The sequence below is a fragment of the Fragaria vesca genome, linkage group LG5 (assembly GCF_000184155.1).
Source record: "Fragaria vesca subsp. vesca linkage group LG5, FraVesHawaii_1.0, whole genome shotgun sequence".
NCBI classification, from domain to species: domain Eukaryota; kingdom Viridiplantae; phylum Streptophyta; class Magnoliopsida; order Rosales; family Rosaceae; genus Fragaria; species Fragaria vesca.
In genome coordinates this window covers 4,541,820-4,560,839 of record NC_020495.1, presented here as the reverse complement: position 1 = coordinate 4,560,839, position 19,020 = coordinate 4,541,820, and the positions used below count along the sequence as shown (strand labels likewise).

Below are 19,020 nucleotides of genomic sequence, written 5' to 3'. Positions count from 1 at the left end.
TTGCGGATTTGGACGTCGGGGGAATATAGGGGTCGGTTAGGACGCCTTTACGAGGGCTCGAGGCCTCGTTGTTGTGACGCTCACCGCTGGAGTCTGACATGTCCATCTCACTTGTGGCAGGGGATGAAGGTACCGCCTCTGCCCAATGTGTATAGACGAACGTCTCGAGACGTTCAATCCTCCTTTCCAGCGCTTCTCGAGTCCTGGGACTCATAGGCTGAGGATCTTCAACGAGGAACGGTCCATCGTCCCTCATGACTGCTTTGCCCTTATCTTTGCGGGAGGGGCGGTCTGGTTCGAGCTTAGCGACCAACTGTCGAGCTGGGTCGTCAGCTTTCCCCTGCTGGTTATTCGGGACAGTATAGTTATTCGCCAGCCGTTTGCGATTTCGGCCCGGTGATTCACGTAAACCTGCATTTGGCGACAAGTCTAATGTGATTCTTCGCTGGCCGACTCGAGGCCAAGCGAAGTCAGCCGTTGCGATCATGAAGTCGCCCTTATTCTCAAAGCGAATATACCCGAGGTTGAGCCAGTCTTGAACTTGGTCTCTAAGCTGCTGGCATTCGCTGGTTCTGTGCCCCCAGCTATTATGAAACTTGTAGTGAATGCGCCCCTCCTTATATTCTATGTAAGGCAAAGAATTAGCCACTATGACGAGCCCATCGTCGATGAGATCGTCTAAAACCTCATGTGCAAGATCTTCGTTGTAGGTGTATTGGTGACGTGGCCGACGGGTACTGTCGTCACCTTCCTCGCGGCCCCTTTTAGGTGCTCGGCGTTGCTCGTCGTCCTTGGTCTAATTGGCCCAGTTTACCTCAACCATGCCAACTACAGGCGGGAAAGGGTCTATATCAACCAATGAGGCCGTACTACCCGGTGTTTTCATCTTTAGCTCGCCTGAGTTCAGCCATGTCTGCAGTTGGTCTCGAAGCTTGACACAATCTTTGGTGTCATGATTGTAAACATTGTGGAAGGCGCAGTACTTCTTGTTCTTCAACTCCTCCTTGGGCGGGATCTTATGATCCAGGCGCACATATCTCGCCTCTATCAGGTCATTAAAGACCAGATGGGCGTTCTTAGCATCATAGGTGTACGACTCGTATTCTGGTTTGGTCCATGCAAAGGACTGGATGGTGATTGGCTCACGTGTCATCTTCAGGTTTTTCAATTTATGAGCTAATTGCTTGCCAGTCAATTCTACTGCACCGATGTCATCCAGGTCCTGATCCGTATGAACTCCCTCAGGTCTTTGATAATATGGATCATGAACAGGGGTTTGTATGTTTAGTGCCCCCACTATCCGGTTCTTCCCTGGTATGTAAGTTCCTTTGGAAGCATTTGTTTTGTCGTCCAACTCGTTCAGAATTAGCTCGTAGCTGCCGACTTTGTTAATCAGGTCACCCATGGAATTAAAGCGCTCTCCATGATGCTTCAACCGCTGGCGGTGCTCCAGACCTCTAATAGCCAACTTAATGGCTTCCTGCTCAGGTAGCAGGTAATCACACTTGGCTTGCTGGATTTTGAAGCGTTGGAGGAAAGAAACTCCGGACTCCATACTCTGCTGGCTCATTTGTGTGAGGGAGTTGAGGCCAACTTCAGGCTCAATCGTGCCGTACGTTTCCCGGAAGAGTCTTTCCATAGTGGGCCAATCTGCTATTGACCCAGGCTTCAATCTGGAGTACCAGGTGAAAGCAGCCCCGGACAGAGAAGTCCCGAAGAGTTTGAGTTTGAGCATATCATCATTCCCGTATTAGCTGCATTGGACCTTAAAACGGGCCATGTGTGTTGCTGCATCTTCCCTTGTTTCCCCGGAGAAAGTGGTGAAGACAATATTCTTAAACCCATGGGGGAAAGGATATTGTGCCACGCTATCAGGATAGGGGTCACGATAATGCAAGCTAGCATCACCTTTTCCGATTTGCTCCTTGACTATGCTCGAGATGAGCTGGCGCCAATCAGCTGCCGTTACCGGTGTGGCTTTTGCCCCCTAATCGTGGCCGTGCCATGCAGAGAGGCTAGGGGCCTGCACGATGTTCTTAGGGGTCGAACTGGAATAAGCTATAACCGGGTCATCTGGTGTCCCGATCCCTTGATGACCCGGGGCCGCCCGGCGAAACTAGACGGGGTGGCGTCTTTGACGAACTGGCCCCCAATGTGAATTGGGGAGTCTTCTGGGCCCCGACCCTTGGATTTCCTCTAGGGCGTTCATTAGGTGGAATATACCTTGAGCCTTCAGTTGCACTTGAACTAATAGCATGATTCTTTGGCGCCTGAGACCGCATCCAGTCTTCCACTTGCAGGACCCTTAAGCTCAAGTTATCATGTTGCTCCTTGTAGTCCTCAAGCTTTTCCATGCTATTCTTACTTCCAAAGAAAGAAGCATCCTGCTGTTGTTGTAACTTGGTGTCGTGTTCGTCCAAGCGACGGGTTTGCACATCCAGGGTTTTTGTGAAAGCCGCCTTGCTCTGATTCAAATCCTTCTGGATCCTTTGAAGGGAACCTGTCACCAAGTCTTTATCTTCGCTGACTTTACCAGCAAAGTAGTTAAACTCCTCGCTGAGCCTAGCATGGTTCTCTTGGTTAGCGAGCCAGATAGTCCTATCCTTAGTGACCTGTTCAGAGAGGTCTTGGACGCTTTGCTGGGTGGTGTCGACTTTCGAGCTGAGCGAGTCAATGTTTTGCTGGGTGGTGTCGACTTTCAAGCCGAGCTCATTCTTGAGCTCGTTCTTCAGTTCCCCAAACATCTGGCGGACTTCATCCGCGGGCAGAGTAGGTCCTGCGTCTTGGGTTGGTCGTGAACCTGTCATTGTGGTTTTGCTATGGTCGGGGTTGCCAAACTGAGCGAGAACCTCTTCTTAGGTGAGAGATCGGCAAGCCGCGCTGTTATGGGGCTTGTATTACGGAGATTTATGTTTCAAACAAGAAATCGAGGGTTTCCCGTATGGGGATCCGTCTGATTTCTCAATGATGACGAGAGTATTACACTCCCGGTCCCACTGGGAGTGCCAATGTTTTGGCCATGATCCTCAACAGGGGTAGAGAGGTAACTTGAGCTACCAAAAAGTAAATTAAGGTTTGCAGGGCGTGCCACCGCGCGGACGCGGAACGAGAACGGTGCGCGTTCTTGACTTCTAATCAGGCGAAGTAGAGCTCCGGTGTCACCTCGCGGGCGAGGAATTACGAGTGAACTATCTAGTCACCTGTGAATCGATACTCACTGTTTGAAGCGAGCAGAGCAACAATTGGGAAAGAGAGGCGAGTCCAGACGGGCTCTGAGATCTAAGGCGAGGTGCACTTAGAACTTAGGGTTTCGAGGATGCTCGAAGACTTGCAGTTGTTTTGTATGATTGATTATGTGTGTGTCTATGTGCTAAACCAGATCCTCGAACTCTCTTATATAGCGATCCGTAAGCAATTCGCAGAGACCTAATCACAAATCCATTCGGACTCAGCAATGAGAATCTCACCAGGAAACGACTAGCTCGCGAGCTGCGCGATCCATGCAACACATGCCCAAAACAGACTTCTCCTAGGTCTCGCTCACCGCCCCGCATCATATCACTGTAGCATCGTACGCGAACTCGAGCACTAAGCGATCCTATCCCGCGGGTACTACAGTCCATTTCCAACTCTACCTCGCCATGCACTGTAGAAACCTACACGAACTAGAACAAAGGATCCCGCGAGGACATCGAATCCCGCGAGGTATCAGAATCTTTGCAAAACTCCAACTCGCGTGTTGCCAGTCTTCGCCACCTTTCGTGGGCTTCGCATTAAAAAAGGGCCACATGTACTGGCCCAAATGTTATCCAAAACCTACCCTAAGTCTTGGACCAAATATACCCACTGGGCTCAAACAGAAGTTAATTAGATCAAAAGTTCTATGTATTTTATTCATTCATGGAACCAGAAGTTTCCTATGTCAATTTATTTACCTTTTGTTCTTTACAGTTTTCTTATTTTTTTATGCAATTTCATTACTGTACTTATTATTTAAGTTTTATTGTTATTCATATGGGCCAACAATCCTACATCTCGATCATATGTTGAGTGTAATATTTTTGGACCAGAAGTTTCAAAATATTGCATTGTAGAACCCGAATTTCTAATAGTAAATATTCGAACCTGAAGCTTCGATTGCACATATGATTGATGGCTCCAAAAGAGCACATAGAGTGCTAAATTTATTCAATAACTTGTGGCATATAATTATATCATGAACCAGAAGTTCATTGAACCAAATACATTATTTGGCATGACAAGTTATGTCATATTTTACTTATAGTGTTGCCTGAATCAATAATAAGTTTTGATGACCACTAGGCCTACTCATATACTCATAGCCAATCGTTTATTTGACACTATAATGAGATAATCCTCCTATCATGATGGGGAGAGAGATTGTTCCTGAAGAACAATGTAGAGGGGTGTGAGTTGTTTATCCACCTTCTCATTTTGATTTTGAGAAATGTCTTGACAAATATATATGCTAAAAGCATAGACGTTAACTTGGATTTAAGTTTATGTGATCATCCATATTAACTCAAATACTCTATACCTCATTTGATTTGTGGGATGCACATGTATCCAAGTGACATGGTTTTCTTGAAGAGAATGTCATGATACAATGTTAGAGTTCCTAATACGGCTACACATGCAAAGGTTGTATGTACGCTATTAGAGAATGATATCTTGGTTGATATTAATGAATATAATGTTTTTGACCTCATACTTGGTTTAGGTTTGCCACCAGCCAATGAACATCTCACTCGAAAGAAAGTGATATATCTTTAGACGCAATATATGCTCATGGTCAAAATAAGACAGTCTTCCCGCCGTTTGGGGGAGAATGAGACTACTGTCATTTGAATAACGGCGTGAATTTAAGTAGAATGTATCCACTAGGTCGAAAGTTTTAAGCTCCTAAAAATGGAAGATTATACAGGTAATGGTCTACGTGATATTACAAGTAAAAGATCCACATTCGCTAGATAATATTTGTCCTAGAAGTGACAATATTGCCCTAGAAGTGGCATGGGTACTCAATATCAAAAATGCATGAATATAAGAATGTGTGGGATCTATGAATGATGATCATCTATGACAATTTACAAACGGTAGCTACCAACGATCATTAAGGACTGTATTAATCGATGCTATACCACGTTTCATTATGCATGTCGACAAAGCATATTATTGGCCAAATTGTAAAGAGGCAATTCTAATGAAACTAAATATTTGAAACGTGATGAAATACTTTGACCTTTAACCCTATAGATACAAAATGGTATTTATCACAATGAAAATATATCACTATGGTGCAATGTCTACAAAGGACATGAGATTATGAATCTCTCCTTATACGAATGATACTTTTCTATAAGTATAGTGTTACATGTAACTGTTACATGGACGGGAGACTTATGGCATGTTGTCTTTAAAGACACATTGATAAACCAAATTCTCAGAAGTGAAGTGTCATTACAAGCGTATCGCTTGTCAAATCCTTAAAGGATTCAAGTACATGAATGATTCTAATGTAATTCGATCCATGAATACTTGAGAGAGCCTAAAGCTACTTCATGGAATCAAATAGTCTAAAGCTAGCTCATATATACTCATTTTGTTATAATTAACATGATCAAAATTGCCTCAATGAGTACTATGATTGGACTACAAAATCGAATTCGAATTATGATCATTATGTTGCTACATATTCTAACTTTCAAAGTTATGAATTACATAGAACTCTTGAAGAGCTTATATGAGACGTTTCACTACACAAAGATATTGATGTCTATGGCTGGATACGCCATGATGATGTTTCAGTGCTTTAATGTCAATTAACTTATGTTGATTAACTATTACTTAGTGTATGAATTAGGTCATACGACTTAATGAGGTAAGACCCATTTATAATCGTTTAGCTCTGTTGGTATTGTTTCAACTTTGCAGGTTTGAAATTTCATGATGAGCCCCTATATGCAAAGCACGCATGGTCTCACTTTAGTGATGGACAAATCAAACCGTTATTTACGGTGCATGAAGCTTGCAACGTTTCAGGGGGAGATTCTCATCAGGGGGAGCATCCACAAGTATGCTACCTAAAGACATATGCACGTTGTACTCTTTTTCTCTTTCGACCAAGGTTATTTTTCTCTCACTGGGTTTTTCTTACTTGGCAAGGTTTTTAACGAGACAACATTATGCACGTCTAATTTCATCATTCATTGGTGGACATCCAAGGGGGAGTGTTATAAATATTATAATCTATGTGGCTGTTCACGTAATTACTCATTAGTTATGTACTCTGATGTAAACCCTACATCTATATAAAGAGGCTAATGAGAATGAATGAGTAGACTTCTTCCTCCTCCCAACTATTCTCTCTGTGTATTCCCTTCTTCTTTTCTTTATTTTACAACAACATTTACATATTTCTTTCTATAAATTAGGTGTAATTAGTACATATTGAGTATTATTTGTTCTAAATTTTTCTCTTTAATTTTCTTACTTGTTTTGGTCGTTAATTAAGGGAGGTTGAGTGATGGAATTAACACTATATTTCTTCATTTGGATGAGATTATGTGGTGCTTATGGGAAGTTTGAAAAATGTTGACAAGGGTCCGGGCCCCTTCAAGCCTGAAGGTAGTTCCGCTCCTGTTTGAGGGGTTATAAATCTCACTTAGTCACTCCTCCTTTGTCATCTGGGGTTCTGTTTAGTACAATTTTATTCTCAAATAATGAATTAAATGCAATGTGACACTCTGCACCAAATGAGTGAGAAATACAGAATAAATATTTGGTAAAAGACGACTTGAATGGTAAAAAATTGCTTTCAAAAGAAAATTTACGGTATTTGGTGACCGAGAGCAATGTCAGAAGATTCTGTGACCTATAAATGATGTTGGCTTCGGATCAACCAGCAACGAATGGTATAGGTGATTGACCTGATCAGCAACAACAGCAAAGATGACCAAATGCTTGCTTCTAAAATCTGGGGGATAATGCAAGGAAGCCATGACAAGGAATATGAAACAGAAACTTACATTTGAATAGCCGGCTATAACAAATGATAGCCTTTTAACAATTGAATCAATGAAGTTAGGACAAGGATTAACGTTGCGAAAAAAGGTATTATAAAACAAGTTGCATTTTTATTTTTAACCTTCCCATGGTAGACGGCTGCTGACCCGGTCTGAGTAGTAGTCTCTGCTCTATCTTTACTCTAAAAAGATTACATCAATCTTTCTAAATCAATTGATCAAGTGATACCAAGAAACCAACAATTTGAAATGCAAACAAATAGGCTGTCTTAATCAAAGGAGACTCTTTCATGCTGCTGGCCTTTTATAAAATGGTCTCAACAGAATGACAGACCTATTCAGATTATGCAGAGTTTAATTCCTGAGGTATTGAACTTCTGTAAAAACGAAGTGTTTGACATTCTTATATAGCACCCCAAAACTGCTTACTTTTGCAAGATTAATCCAAACATTCAACCATGGAAACAGATTTCCAAGGCTACATCATACTCTTCCTTGTTTGGCTAGTCTCCACAATCCTTGTCCGAACCATATTGGCCAAATTTCGGACCAATTCTCGCCTTCCACCAAGTCCAATGGCATTACCAATCATTGGACACCTTCACCTCCTTGCCCCAATACCTCACCAAGCTCTTCACAAGCTATCAAACCGCCTTGGACCTTTAGTGCACATCTTTCTGGGTTCTGTCCCTTGTGTAGTTGTTTCATCCCCCGAAATGGCGAAAGAGTTTCTCAAGACTCATGAAGCTTCCTTCTCCAACAGACCACATATGGCTGCTGTTGATTATCTTACATACGGGTCAGCTGATTTTTCGTTTGCGCCTTATGGACCCTACTGGAAATTCATGAAGAAACTTTGCATGTCTGAACTTCTCGGTGGAAGAACACTTGATCAGCTCCTTCCAGTGAGGCGTGAAGAGATGACGAGCTTCATAGACTTGATGCTAAACAAGGCCAAGGCAAATGAAGCAGTTGATGTTGGAGCTGAGCTTATGAATGTAACCAACAATATCATATCAAGAATGCTTATGGGGCAGGGTTGTTCTGCGAGCGAAAAAGAGGCTGATGAGGTCAGAAAGTTGGTCAAAGCTGTTGCTGAGCTAACAGGGAAGTTCAATTTGTCAGACTTCATTTGGTTTTGTAAGAACTTGGATTTGCAGGGATTTGGGAAAAATCTTAAGAAAGTGCGTGATCAGTTTGACACTATGATGGAGAGGATCATAAAGGAGCATCAAGAGGCACTAAAGAAGAAGAAAGTGGCAGAAAGTGATGGTTATGTTAAAGATTTGCTCGACATTTTACTTGATATATCTGAAGATGAGACCTCAGAGATCAGACTCACTAGAGAAAACATAAAGGCCTTCATCCTGGTACGTTATTCTTCTTACCACAAAACTCTCAGTGCCTAATGTTTGGTGCTAATTCACTGATATGATAAATAAATGCCTGTATGCACATTACAAGTACAGCTTTTAAATCATGCCTTATCTACAATTTGTTGAATGACAACTACTAACTAAAACTTTGCGTTATATATCTATGCCTTATAACTTTGAGGTCACTACAGAAGTTTAACTTGAGATTAACTTGAAACAGCAAGCAATATTTTGGGCTGCTAACACTAATATTATTCTGTGGATGACTATTTACTGATAATATAAAATAAAAGAACCGAATGTTTTGCAAACTTTTTATACAAGTAAAATGCATGTGGTATCTCATAGTTACATGTAGCAGTACATTTATAGTATGAAAAGATGATTAGATATTATATACCAGGCGTAAATGAAATATTTACTACTTGGAAATTATTACAAATCAAGCAAGTCATGTTTATCAATTCTCCATGAATATTGATCACAGGACATATTTGCTGCTGGTACCGACACATCTGCGATTACAACAGAATGGGCACTAGCGGAGCTAATCAACCACCCAGATATCATGAACAAAGCAAGACAAGAAATCAACACCATAATTGGGAACAACAGGCTAGTACAAGAATCAGACATTGCAAACCTTCCATACCTGCAAGCCATAGTGAAAGAGACACTAAGGCTTCATCCAACAGGTCCATTAATTGTGAGAGAGTCAACTGAACCCTGTTCAATTGGCGGCTATGATATTCCAGCAAGAACCAGGTTGTTTGTTAACGTGTGGGCTGTCAACAGAGACCCCAATCACTGGGAGAAGCCTCTGGAGTTTGAGCCAGAAAGGTTTACACACAATGAAGGTAACGGGAAGAGCCAACTAGACGTGAGAGGACAACATTTTCATTTGTTGCCATTTGGTAGTGGAAGAAGAGGGTGTCCTGGAACCTCACTTGCACTGCAGGTTGTGCAGACAACACTTGCAGCTATGATTCAGTGCTTTGAATGGAAGGTACCTAGTGGTAGTGTTGACATGGAAGAGGGCCTTGGATTAACACTTCCAAGAGCTCATCCATTGGTTTGTGTTCCAGTTGCTAGGCTCAGTCCCTTTCCATCTATTGATTAAACGTAAAGAATCAGTAATTGATTATGCTATATCAAAAAGGCTAGGTGTATGCTGGGAAGTCTGGTAAGGACAGTGATACATCTTTGAGGGAGGGAGAGTTGAAATGTTTTACAAGCTTAATATAAAGAGGAATTTGTTGCCTTATCATCTTTCTCCCTCATCACTTTCATGAGTGTTTTGCGCAAAATGATTGTTTTTTCGTTGTTATTTTTCTTCATTATACAGCAGTCTTTCATGTAATATATATATATATATATATATATATATATATATATATATATACCAATGTATATTTTCATTGACACAACACAAGACAGTATGATAGAAAGCAAGAACTCAGTACATTCAATATAACTTTAGAAAACTATAACTACGAATTCTGGAGATAACAATTTAGGTCATGTAACTCCAATCCAATTCTCCACTTTTAAAAACTACCACATGATCATAATAGGTTGGATATTACAGCTCATGCATATCATACGTACAGATAGATATCCTAGCTTCCTAAATGTAGTGTGAGAATGTCCTTGGCCCATACACAGATAATTACATACATACACGTACAGCAGAGATTTGTTTCAATTACCAACTATAAGATTCCAGAATCAAAGGAACATGATGATCATATATTATGCAAATATGATTTTGAAACCAAAGTGGCAATATCAGAAATCACAACAAGCAGCACAAGCTTCATCATCTTAAGATTTATGTAGCGTCTCCAGCCTGAGGGCCGGGGAAGATTATGTAAGCGCAAATAATTTCTCATTTTCAGCAAACAGACCTAATAGGCTAATACAAGATCGATCCTGACAAGTTACCTGGAAGGGGCTTTTAATCTTTTCCCAGATAATTTGATTGGGTCTTCCGATCCTGGTGTGTGAGTTTAGCAGATTCAGTTAAACTAGGAACGCGATTTCGATCTCTCACCTACAATATATAGACTATTGACAGCTTCATGTGCTTGAATGGAGAAAGTCATGAATAGTAGTGAACTTGAATGGAAAAATGAGACAAAATGGAATGGGGAAAGAAAGACCTTTTTTTTGGTTACAATTCCCTTGGTTATCAAATTAAGAGCTATTCACCAATTGATTTCTAATAATGATTAATGAGGTGTGACCTACACCATTTTGATTCGTTTATATATAGTAAACCCATGAATGTTACAACGATTGCTATATGTTAGTAAACACATGAATATTTGTATCTTGTAATCATTTTATTCATATTTAAGTGAAAAAACAAGAATGTCGAAAAAGAAAAAAAAATATGTGACTAGATCAAATAATAGCATAAATTACAACAAATCTCCTTTGAATTTTATTCACGATCTTTCGCTTACGAGAAGAAAAAGTGATTATGCTCGTTGGGTAACAAGGCTGGACTGCATGCTTAGCTTGACAGGTTTAAAGATGAAGAAGGTGCTAGAGGTTTCTGGTATCGACTACGGTCTAGGGTTTGTGGATACATTTTCAGCGGTTGGTAGGAAGCAGACGGAGACTATCAAGGTCTGGTACGATACAGGTGGAGCTGTGGTGGCCATGGTGGTGGAGCATGATGCAGCGGCGACTTGAGGTGTAAGGTTTGGCTAGTAAGCATTTGATCCATCCCCTTTTGGATCTAGGCTTCGGTAGTGGGCCGAAGGTATTATAGCAGGGTATCGGTGTGTTGTGAATGTAATGAGGAGGTTATCCCCGGTGTATAATGCTTAGTGGGGTTTTGTTTTTTTGTTTTTTTTTTTTTTTTTAAAGTTTAATTGTAAGGATGTATCGAGGTTTCTAGATGAGGTTAGAGACAAGTTACATTTGGATCAATCAGTTCATGCTTATTGTAATTGCTGGTTTTGTAGGGAGGATTATGGAAACTTGTTGTCCACCACTAAGTTCTCTAATGGTTGTAAGTTGTAATGTTAGTTCTTATAATATAAAATTTTAGCTTCTAGGAAAAACCAACCAAGTGACACAGGGCACCAAACTTGTACCAAACCAAGAGAAATTTCAATTATACATGAATTCAGTAGATTTAAAATAATAAAAAGTGGATAAAGCCTGAGGTGGCTCGTGGACCCGATCCAACGTGTCCTCGATGAGAAGCTGCTGTTATTGTGAAGCCCACGAATACAAATTTACTCCTCACCTTATTTTTCTACTTTTATCCCCACCCACTTAGATGCATGACATGTGTCAATTTTCTTTTAACTTATCTAACCATGGTTAACAATTAATATGAGTTTAAAATTAATTTATTTAATTTAAATTTATGTGGTTACCTTATTTTCCTACTTTTATCCTCACCCACTTAGATGCATAACATGTATCAATTTTCTTTTAACTTATCTAACTATGGTTAACAATTAATATGAATTTAAAATTAATTAATTTAATTTAAATTTATGAGGTTGGGCATGTCATGCATAGGGATGGCAATAATCCCCAGCGGGTAGGGTACCCACGGGTATTCCGTATTTGACCCTAACGGGAAAGATATACGGGTATAAACGGGTAACGGGGATGGGGATCCCCAATATTCGGATTCTTAAATCGGGTACGGGGCGGGTATGGTATTTTGATATTCGTCGCCATCCCCACCCATTAATGATGAAAATATTATTATATAATTTATTATATATATATTTATATATAATTTATAAATAAATATTTATGTAAAAAAATTTGTGATTCTCTTAATAAACATTTAATGGACCTTTTTTTTATTATATATTTTTATTGGATTGAAGCATGAAACTTATTTATTTTGGTATTTGATTTTAATTTCATACTTTTATATAATTGTATTTCGTATTTTAAAAAAAAAAATTTAATACATAATTGTTAACGGGTACGGGTACGGGTATGGAAACGTAATCCCTAAAGGGTACAGGTATGGAGAATCCCCATTATCGAATTACGGGTACAAAAACAGGTATAGAGATGAAAAATATAAAAAGATATGGGTACGATATTTTGATTCCCGTACCCTACCCTACCCTACTCATTGCCATCCCTAGTCATGCATTCACTGAGGATGAAAGTTGGGAGCAAATCTGTATCACGACGCCCACGGCTTTTGCTTGTTTGGTTTTTTACTTTTTGTTTTTTTGCTGCTATCAGTCTCTCCCCTTCTTTCGGTTTCATCATATTTTGGATCTCCCCCTCGACTTCCTCACGACCCCCGTCTTCTCCTACCTCTCGCCCACTCTTCTTGATTTCTTCGCTCTCCATTATGCCTCCATATCCATAGTACCTATTCAAAACCCATTCAAATCCTTTTCTCGCCAACACATTCAGCCATTTTCCAAGATTAGAATTTTTCACAATTTTCGATTTTTATTGTCTACTTTGGATTACGTTTGCTTTCTTTGTGCTTAGGATATTGAATCCCATCTGGGTTTTATTCGAATCGATTCATATTCTTGCCAAACTTTGTTTTTGGGATTTGTGGGTCTTGTCTCAAACATGGCAACGAAGCTGGGAATGCTCCATTATGTATTGGACCATGTTTATGGTGCATTCATGCACAGAACCAAGATCAGCCCTCAATTTTTTTCAAGAGGGTGGGGTGGTAAACAGCTCGAATTGCTGGAGAGGATGATTAATCAGCTGTTTCCAGAAGCTGCAGGGCAGAATTGGCCTCCGGTTTTGGTCCGGCCCACTTGGAAGACTGTTTGGGAGAGCAAGAGTGCTTGTCTTCGAGAAGGGGTGTTCAGGACTCCTTGTGATGAGCAGCTTCTTAGTGCATTGCCTCCTGAGAGTCACACTGCTAGAGTTGCTTTTCTGGTACCGAAATCGGTTCCCCCTCAGAAAATGGCTTGTGTGGTTCATCTTGCAGGTATCGGAATATTTATATGACCATAGGCTTTGGAATTTAAAAAAAATTTTGTATTTTTTTTATTTTTTTATTTTTTATTTTTTTATTTTTTTGCTGATTGCACAATGTGGTGTAGCAAATCATGATCTTTAAGTGGCGGGAGATGGGCTTCACATTGATTGTTTTTCTTCTTGTCTATAGTAATATGAACTCTGAGCTTGGCATATTGATGACCTTTTCCGATTGAGACTTGAATTTTACTATTACATTTGTATGCTGGAAAATTGAAATGAGACATTGTTGCCTAAATGTAAATTATCTGTTTTGAAGAGAAAAGTCAATATACGGTTAAATCGTTCACCTGTTTTAGGAATCCAAATTATAAGCTGTTCTTTTACTTGGAAGCTTGGTCGCTTTAAACGCTACTAAGCTGCACACAGGATCTTACAGATTTTGTCCCCTCTCGAGAAAGCCTTCTTTACTAGTAGGGGCTAAGCCCAAAGTGAATATGCTGAGAAATGAAGAAGATATAGATGATTGATTCTACGAAGAGTAGATTCACCCTTTATGCTGTGGCTCATCTCGGTTTTCCAACATTGTTAATTTCTTGCTTCATCTGTTGGGATTGAATTTGGTTCTTGTTTAGGAACAAGGTATCAACTTGTTGGTGAAACACTTTGTTGTCGCATACCAACTTTGTTTTATAATTTGACCGACTTCATAATTCTTATCATACATGCACTATCGATGGACTTTACATTGCTAATTCTTCCTTCATCTGTTGGGATTGACTTAGGTTCTTGTTTAAGAACAAGGTATCAGTGGTGAAACACTACAACGAAGTATACGAACATGGTTTTATAATTCGGCCGACTTTATATTTCTTTGATGATTCATGCACTAGTTATGGACTTTTTAGTGTAAAATCTGACTTTAAAAAAAAATGTTGTTCTTTAACATAGTCAATTTTGATTAACTAACAAGGGATGGTCTAGTAACAACTAACAAATACTATTTCAAACGCTTAGTGTGGTATTGGATATCATGCATTCTAACTTCCTATGGAATTGTTTTTGCAGTAACATTTAACATAGTTAATTACTCTGCTGCTTGGATTTGAACATTTGATCTCTTTTCTGCAGGGACTGGGGATCATTCATTTGAACGAAGGCTACGACTTGGGGGACCATTATTGAAGGAAAACATTGCAACTATGGTGCTTGAGAGGTATGTATGACTATTCAGCATTGTCAGAACCCTTCTGACTGTAATCTGGTTTTTCATTATTACAATACGCTGCCTTTAATTCAGGTAGATTTCTTTTTGCAGCCCTTTCTACGGACAAAGACGTCCTATGCTACAGCGTGGTGCAAAGCTATTGTGTGTTAGTGACTTGCTTTTATTAGGAAAGGCAACAATTGAAGAAGCCCGCAGTCTCTTGCATTGGTTAGACTCTGAGGAAGGGTTTGGGAAAATGGGTGTTTGTGGACTTAGTATGGGTAAGACTTAACCAGATCCTTTGCTCTAGCTTTAAGTATATTAGAGCACCTTGCTCCTCGATTTTAGCTTTAAAGTTGCCACTGTATTATTATTTTTTTCTTTCAAAATTTGAATTAGTTTTTCTTTGTTGTACTTATCACAAATTGACGTATTAGTTCAGAATTGTGAAAGAAAATAAGTGATTTAATGGTTTTACCCTGGAAGTGGAATCCTCACCTTCTAGAGTTGATAAAATATTATTCTGACTACTTCTATGAAATCTAGGAGGAGTTCATGCTGCAATGGTTGGATCACTGCACCCTACACCTGTTGCAACTCTTCCTTTTCTTTCTCCACACTCTGCTACTGTGGCATTCTGTGAGGGAATATTACAGCATGCTACTGCATGGGAAGCACTGAGAAAAGATCTTGCAGTAATGACTCTTGAGGAGGTCAGAGAACGAATGCGCAATGTTTTCTCTCTCACAGATGTGACACGCTTTCCAATTCCAAAAAACCCCGATGCTGTGATCTTTGTCTCTGCTACTGTAAGTATTCTTTTTGGTTTTCAACATCAACTTATGAGTGTTGTAGAAATAATATAAGGGAGCAGTTTCCTCCAGTTCCTGTTAACCCTTGTTCATGGTTCAGTGGACAATTTTTCTCTCCTTTGGTGATAAATAGATTATACATGCTGCTCCTAGTAAGAACCTGTCATATTAAATAAATATTTAAGAATATTTACGTTATATTCTTATCAGAAAGTAAATAAAAGGAAATAATTGTTATGGAAGGGGAAAAAAAAAGAGTAAGGATCTTCCTCCTCTTTTCTTTTGTTATCCCACATATCCTTGTGAAAATGCTCAGTAAGAGGTTTCTAGTTCATGTTGTTTAGTGGCAAAATGTATCACTTGAAAATGTTAGGCTCTCCATTGCTCACTTAAGAGGCTTCAAGTTCATGTTGTTTCAAATGTTTTACATACGCTGTGAATCTGTGATATTGAAGGCAAGCTGACAGTAATAAACAAGCTGTTTGTGTAGCTGGTGATATTTTGACTGTTGCTTAGTCATAGCTTGCCTTTGTGTGCACATGCTTTTGTTTTTGGTTATGTGCCCATGATGTTTAAACTTCCATTCTATTGAGAGATAGTTTTTTGTCTCTAAGCTGGATTATACCTTCTGGAAGCCATCCTTTCTGGACCAATGCAATCCACCACTACATTATTTAGTGTTCTATCGCACCCATGTGCATACAATGCAAAACTTGGCTTTACAGGCTTCTTTACTTTGATTGCATTCGTTTTTCAGGATGATGGGTACATCCCAAAACACTCTGTGCTAGAGCTTCAGAAAGCTTGGCCCGGTTCAGAAGTAAGATGGGTCACTGGTGGACATGTCTCATCTTTCCTTCTCCACAATGGTGAGTTTCGCAGGGCCATTGTTGATGGACTTGGCAGATTAGAATGGAAAGAGTCTCCTTTATGACATTGGCGTTACATATGAATAAGACCTTGCACTTGGTCTGAAATGGTAAATCTTCACTACTAATTCTGACCAAACTTGTAAAAAATGGATATAGTTTATGTCTGGAACACCCCCAAATGGAAAGAGGGGGTATTTAATGCAAAATCTGTTTCCCAATGTTCTCTCATGACTTGTGTATTTCCTGTTGTGTACTCTAATCTGCATGTTTCCCAATTATGCTGGTATGTAGAGATATTGGGTCTTTGTAAATTTATAATTTATATTTCAAAGGAATTAGCATTCATCTGAGTGCTCTGACTGGCCTTATTCATTTTGTTAATCGTTATTTTAATATACCTAGTTGAAAGATAGAGTCAATACATGCAAGAGGTACAGTTTTTGGATCCATATTTAATACTTCACCAAGTTTGAACTTTGAAGTGTGAACCTGAAACCTTTTTTCTTTTGGTACAAGCCAACACAATGCACTTTAGAAGGTTGTGATTGAAATTCCTGTCAACATGCATTTGTTAATTTCCTTGACCGTTTTGAAGGAGAAATATCAGGCAAGGCCTAGGTGCTGCTTATTTTCAAGCACCTTTGTTATTGATCGCCAGCTGCCTAAGCTTTCATGCAGCGGTGCATTACTTGCAGCTCGGGAGTGGAGTACCGCAGAGGCACCGGTTATGAAAGTACGAGGTGTTGTCGAAGTTCTGCAAGTTCCCACCCATTGGAATCTGACCACACAACCTGTTATAACTGACATTGAAGAATTGCAACTTAACTTCAGTCAACTCCTCCGGAATACTCCCTGTGATTCTGTTGTGATTCAAATCTAGTGAAATCAGGCTCTTGGTAAACTCCACATTTGACAGATTAAATTCCAGCATATTCCTTGACAAATCTACAGTCTGTGTTGTCTTGTTCAACCCGAAAAGGAACGATGCGTCACCTTCGAGCATGTTACGTGACAAGTCTATGCCTCTGAAGTCCATCTTGCTAGCTGGTTGTGGGAGAGGTAGAGGTCTGGAATGACGCCAACGAATTGTCCGAATGAGCTCGGAATTTTACCTGTGATCCAACAAGACAATACACAAATGTTTACAGAAGAAATGCTGTTAAAAGAGAATCCAATAGTACTCCATTAGTGAATTCCATTGCCTTACCTGTGAGCTTGTTGCGGTCTAGACGAAGAGAAGCCAAATTTGGTAGCATAGAAAGCGAGCTGGGGATGGGGCCAGTGAGATTGTTGTAGTAGAGTTCAAGGAAAGTCAAGTTCTTGAGTTGGCTGATGAAGTCAGGGACTGAGCCTGTGAGGTTGTTCCACCCGAGTCTAAGCGTCTTGAGATGTTTGAGCTTTGCAATGGAGGGTTGTATAGGACCTGTTATATTTGGTTGCTTGCGAATCACTAGGGTTTCGAGATACGGCAAGTCGCCGACCTGGGGAGGGATTTGGCCGGAGATACGATCATAGGATAAGATAGTGAGGGAGATGATGCGGTTGGTGGTGGGATCACATTCGACGTTGTTCCAAGTAGTACTGCAGTCGACGTCGGGGTTCCATGAAATTAAGATGTAAGGGTTGTTGAAGGCTGCCTTGATTTCAAAGAGGACTTTCTTGTCATGTGGGTTGCAGAGTTCGGAGAGAGTTGGGATGAGAATGGTGAACAATAATAGAGTGAAGCAGAGGAGGGTGGAGAGCTTGAGGTCCATGATTGTGGATTTTGGAAGAAGTGAGATTCACTTTGGATTATTTGTAGTAAAGCATTATGCATATATAAGTCAAGCATTATGATATTTGGGTTGCAAATCTTGACGGAAGCTTCTGACAGCTCACGGCGGCGAAAGATATTGTAGTGGTAGGCCGCCTTTCAAACACGTAAATGTTTGTTGTCATAGATGATCAGAATCTACATCTTTACTGACTGGATGATGCTGAAACAAGATGGTTATGTTGATGAGGAACTGAGGATTAATCCTGCTTTTATGTTGGACGTTTGTTTCAGACTTCCATTTAACAAGGTGAGTTACGTGCCTACACAAAGGAAAATGTTACTTAATTATTTTCGGAGACATCATCATAAAAGTTCGCATTTTCAAATTTTTGTTTATGGTACAATGGGGTCAATGACCCAAAAGAAAGCATAAAACATAAGATAAATAATAATATAAAAAAAAAAGGAATAGTTGTGAGAACAGTCCCAAGGTCATTAGCATTAGGGTTGGCCACTTGATGGGAGGGGACGGTATTGTGGACATGGTTTCTCTGCTTGGAAATAAAATGCTTGGATCTGCTTGGGTTTGTAGAAGAGAGTGACACGTCGCTATAGTAACATCTAAAGGCTAAAATCAAGACTTTAAAAATTGCAAACATTCCTGTGAAGCACCAGATCTCTCTCTCCCTCTTATACTATCCTGTCCTTTCTCTTCTGATCTTCTCCCATACAAATCTTGATTTTTGTGTGAATCAGTCCACCCCATAATAGGTGTCATTCATCTAAATAAGAGAGAATTTTGTTTCTGGTTTGATGCTATTAGGATTAATTGTGCTCTAGATCTCTTCATGGGTGTAAGGTTTCTCAATCTAAGGCATGGGTGATTGTAATTCTGGAGTTCGCTTCCAGATTCATCATTCTTTTTAATTGTTTTGGTTCTCTGGGTGGAGCTTCGTCAATCTATGGGTGATGGGTCATTGTTATGAGTTTCTAGACTCTGGAGTTTG

At 39.9% G+C, this 19,020-nt stretch overlaps 2 protein-coding genes and 1 pseudogene across 3 annotated transcripts; 2 read left to right on the top strand and 1 right to left on the bottom strand.

Annotated features, from left to right (window-relative positions):
* Positions 1 to 7,382: 7,382 nt before the first annotated feature.
* LOC101296772 (cytochrome P450 93A1-like) lies at positions 7,383 to 9,694 on the top strand. The gene is made up of 2 exons (XM_004299044.1): positions 7,383 to 8,416; positions 8,910 to 9,694. Exons 1-2 carry the CDS (start codon positions 7,505 to 7,507, stop codon positions 9,540 to 9,542), a joined length of 1,545 nt encoding a protein of 514 aa, XP_004299092.1. The 5' UTR covers positions 7,383 to 7,504; the 3' UTR covers positions 9,543 to 9,694.
* A 3,180-nt stretch (positions 9,695 to 12,874) lies between these two features.
* LOC101296485 (uncharacterized protein C4orf29 homolog) lies at positions 12,875 to 16,348 on the top strand. The gene is made up of 5 exons (XM_004299043.1): positions 12,875 to 13,376; positions 14,498 to 14,582; positions 14,685 to 14,854; positions 15,120 to 15,382; positions 16,143 to 16,348. Exons 1-5 carry the CDS (start codon positions 13,004 to 13,006, stop codon positions 16,317 to 16,319), a joined length of 1,068 nt encoding a protein of 355 aa, XP_004299091.1. The 5' UTR covers positions 12,875 to 13,003; the 3' UTR covers positions 16,320 to 16,348.
* Positions 16,349 to 16,633: 285 nt separating this feature from the next.
* LOC101296202 lies at positions 16,634 to 18,011 on the bottom strand (annotated as a pseudogene). Its single transcript, XR_184625.1, has 2 exons — positions 17,465 to 18,011; positions 16,634 to 17,369 (listed from the first exon to the last, which is right to left on the bottom strand). The product of XR_184625.1 is annotated as a polygalacturonase inhibitor-like (transcript).
* Positions 18,012 to 19,020: the final 1,009 nt, after the last annotated feature.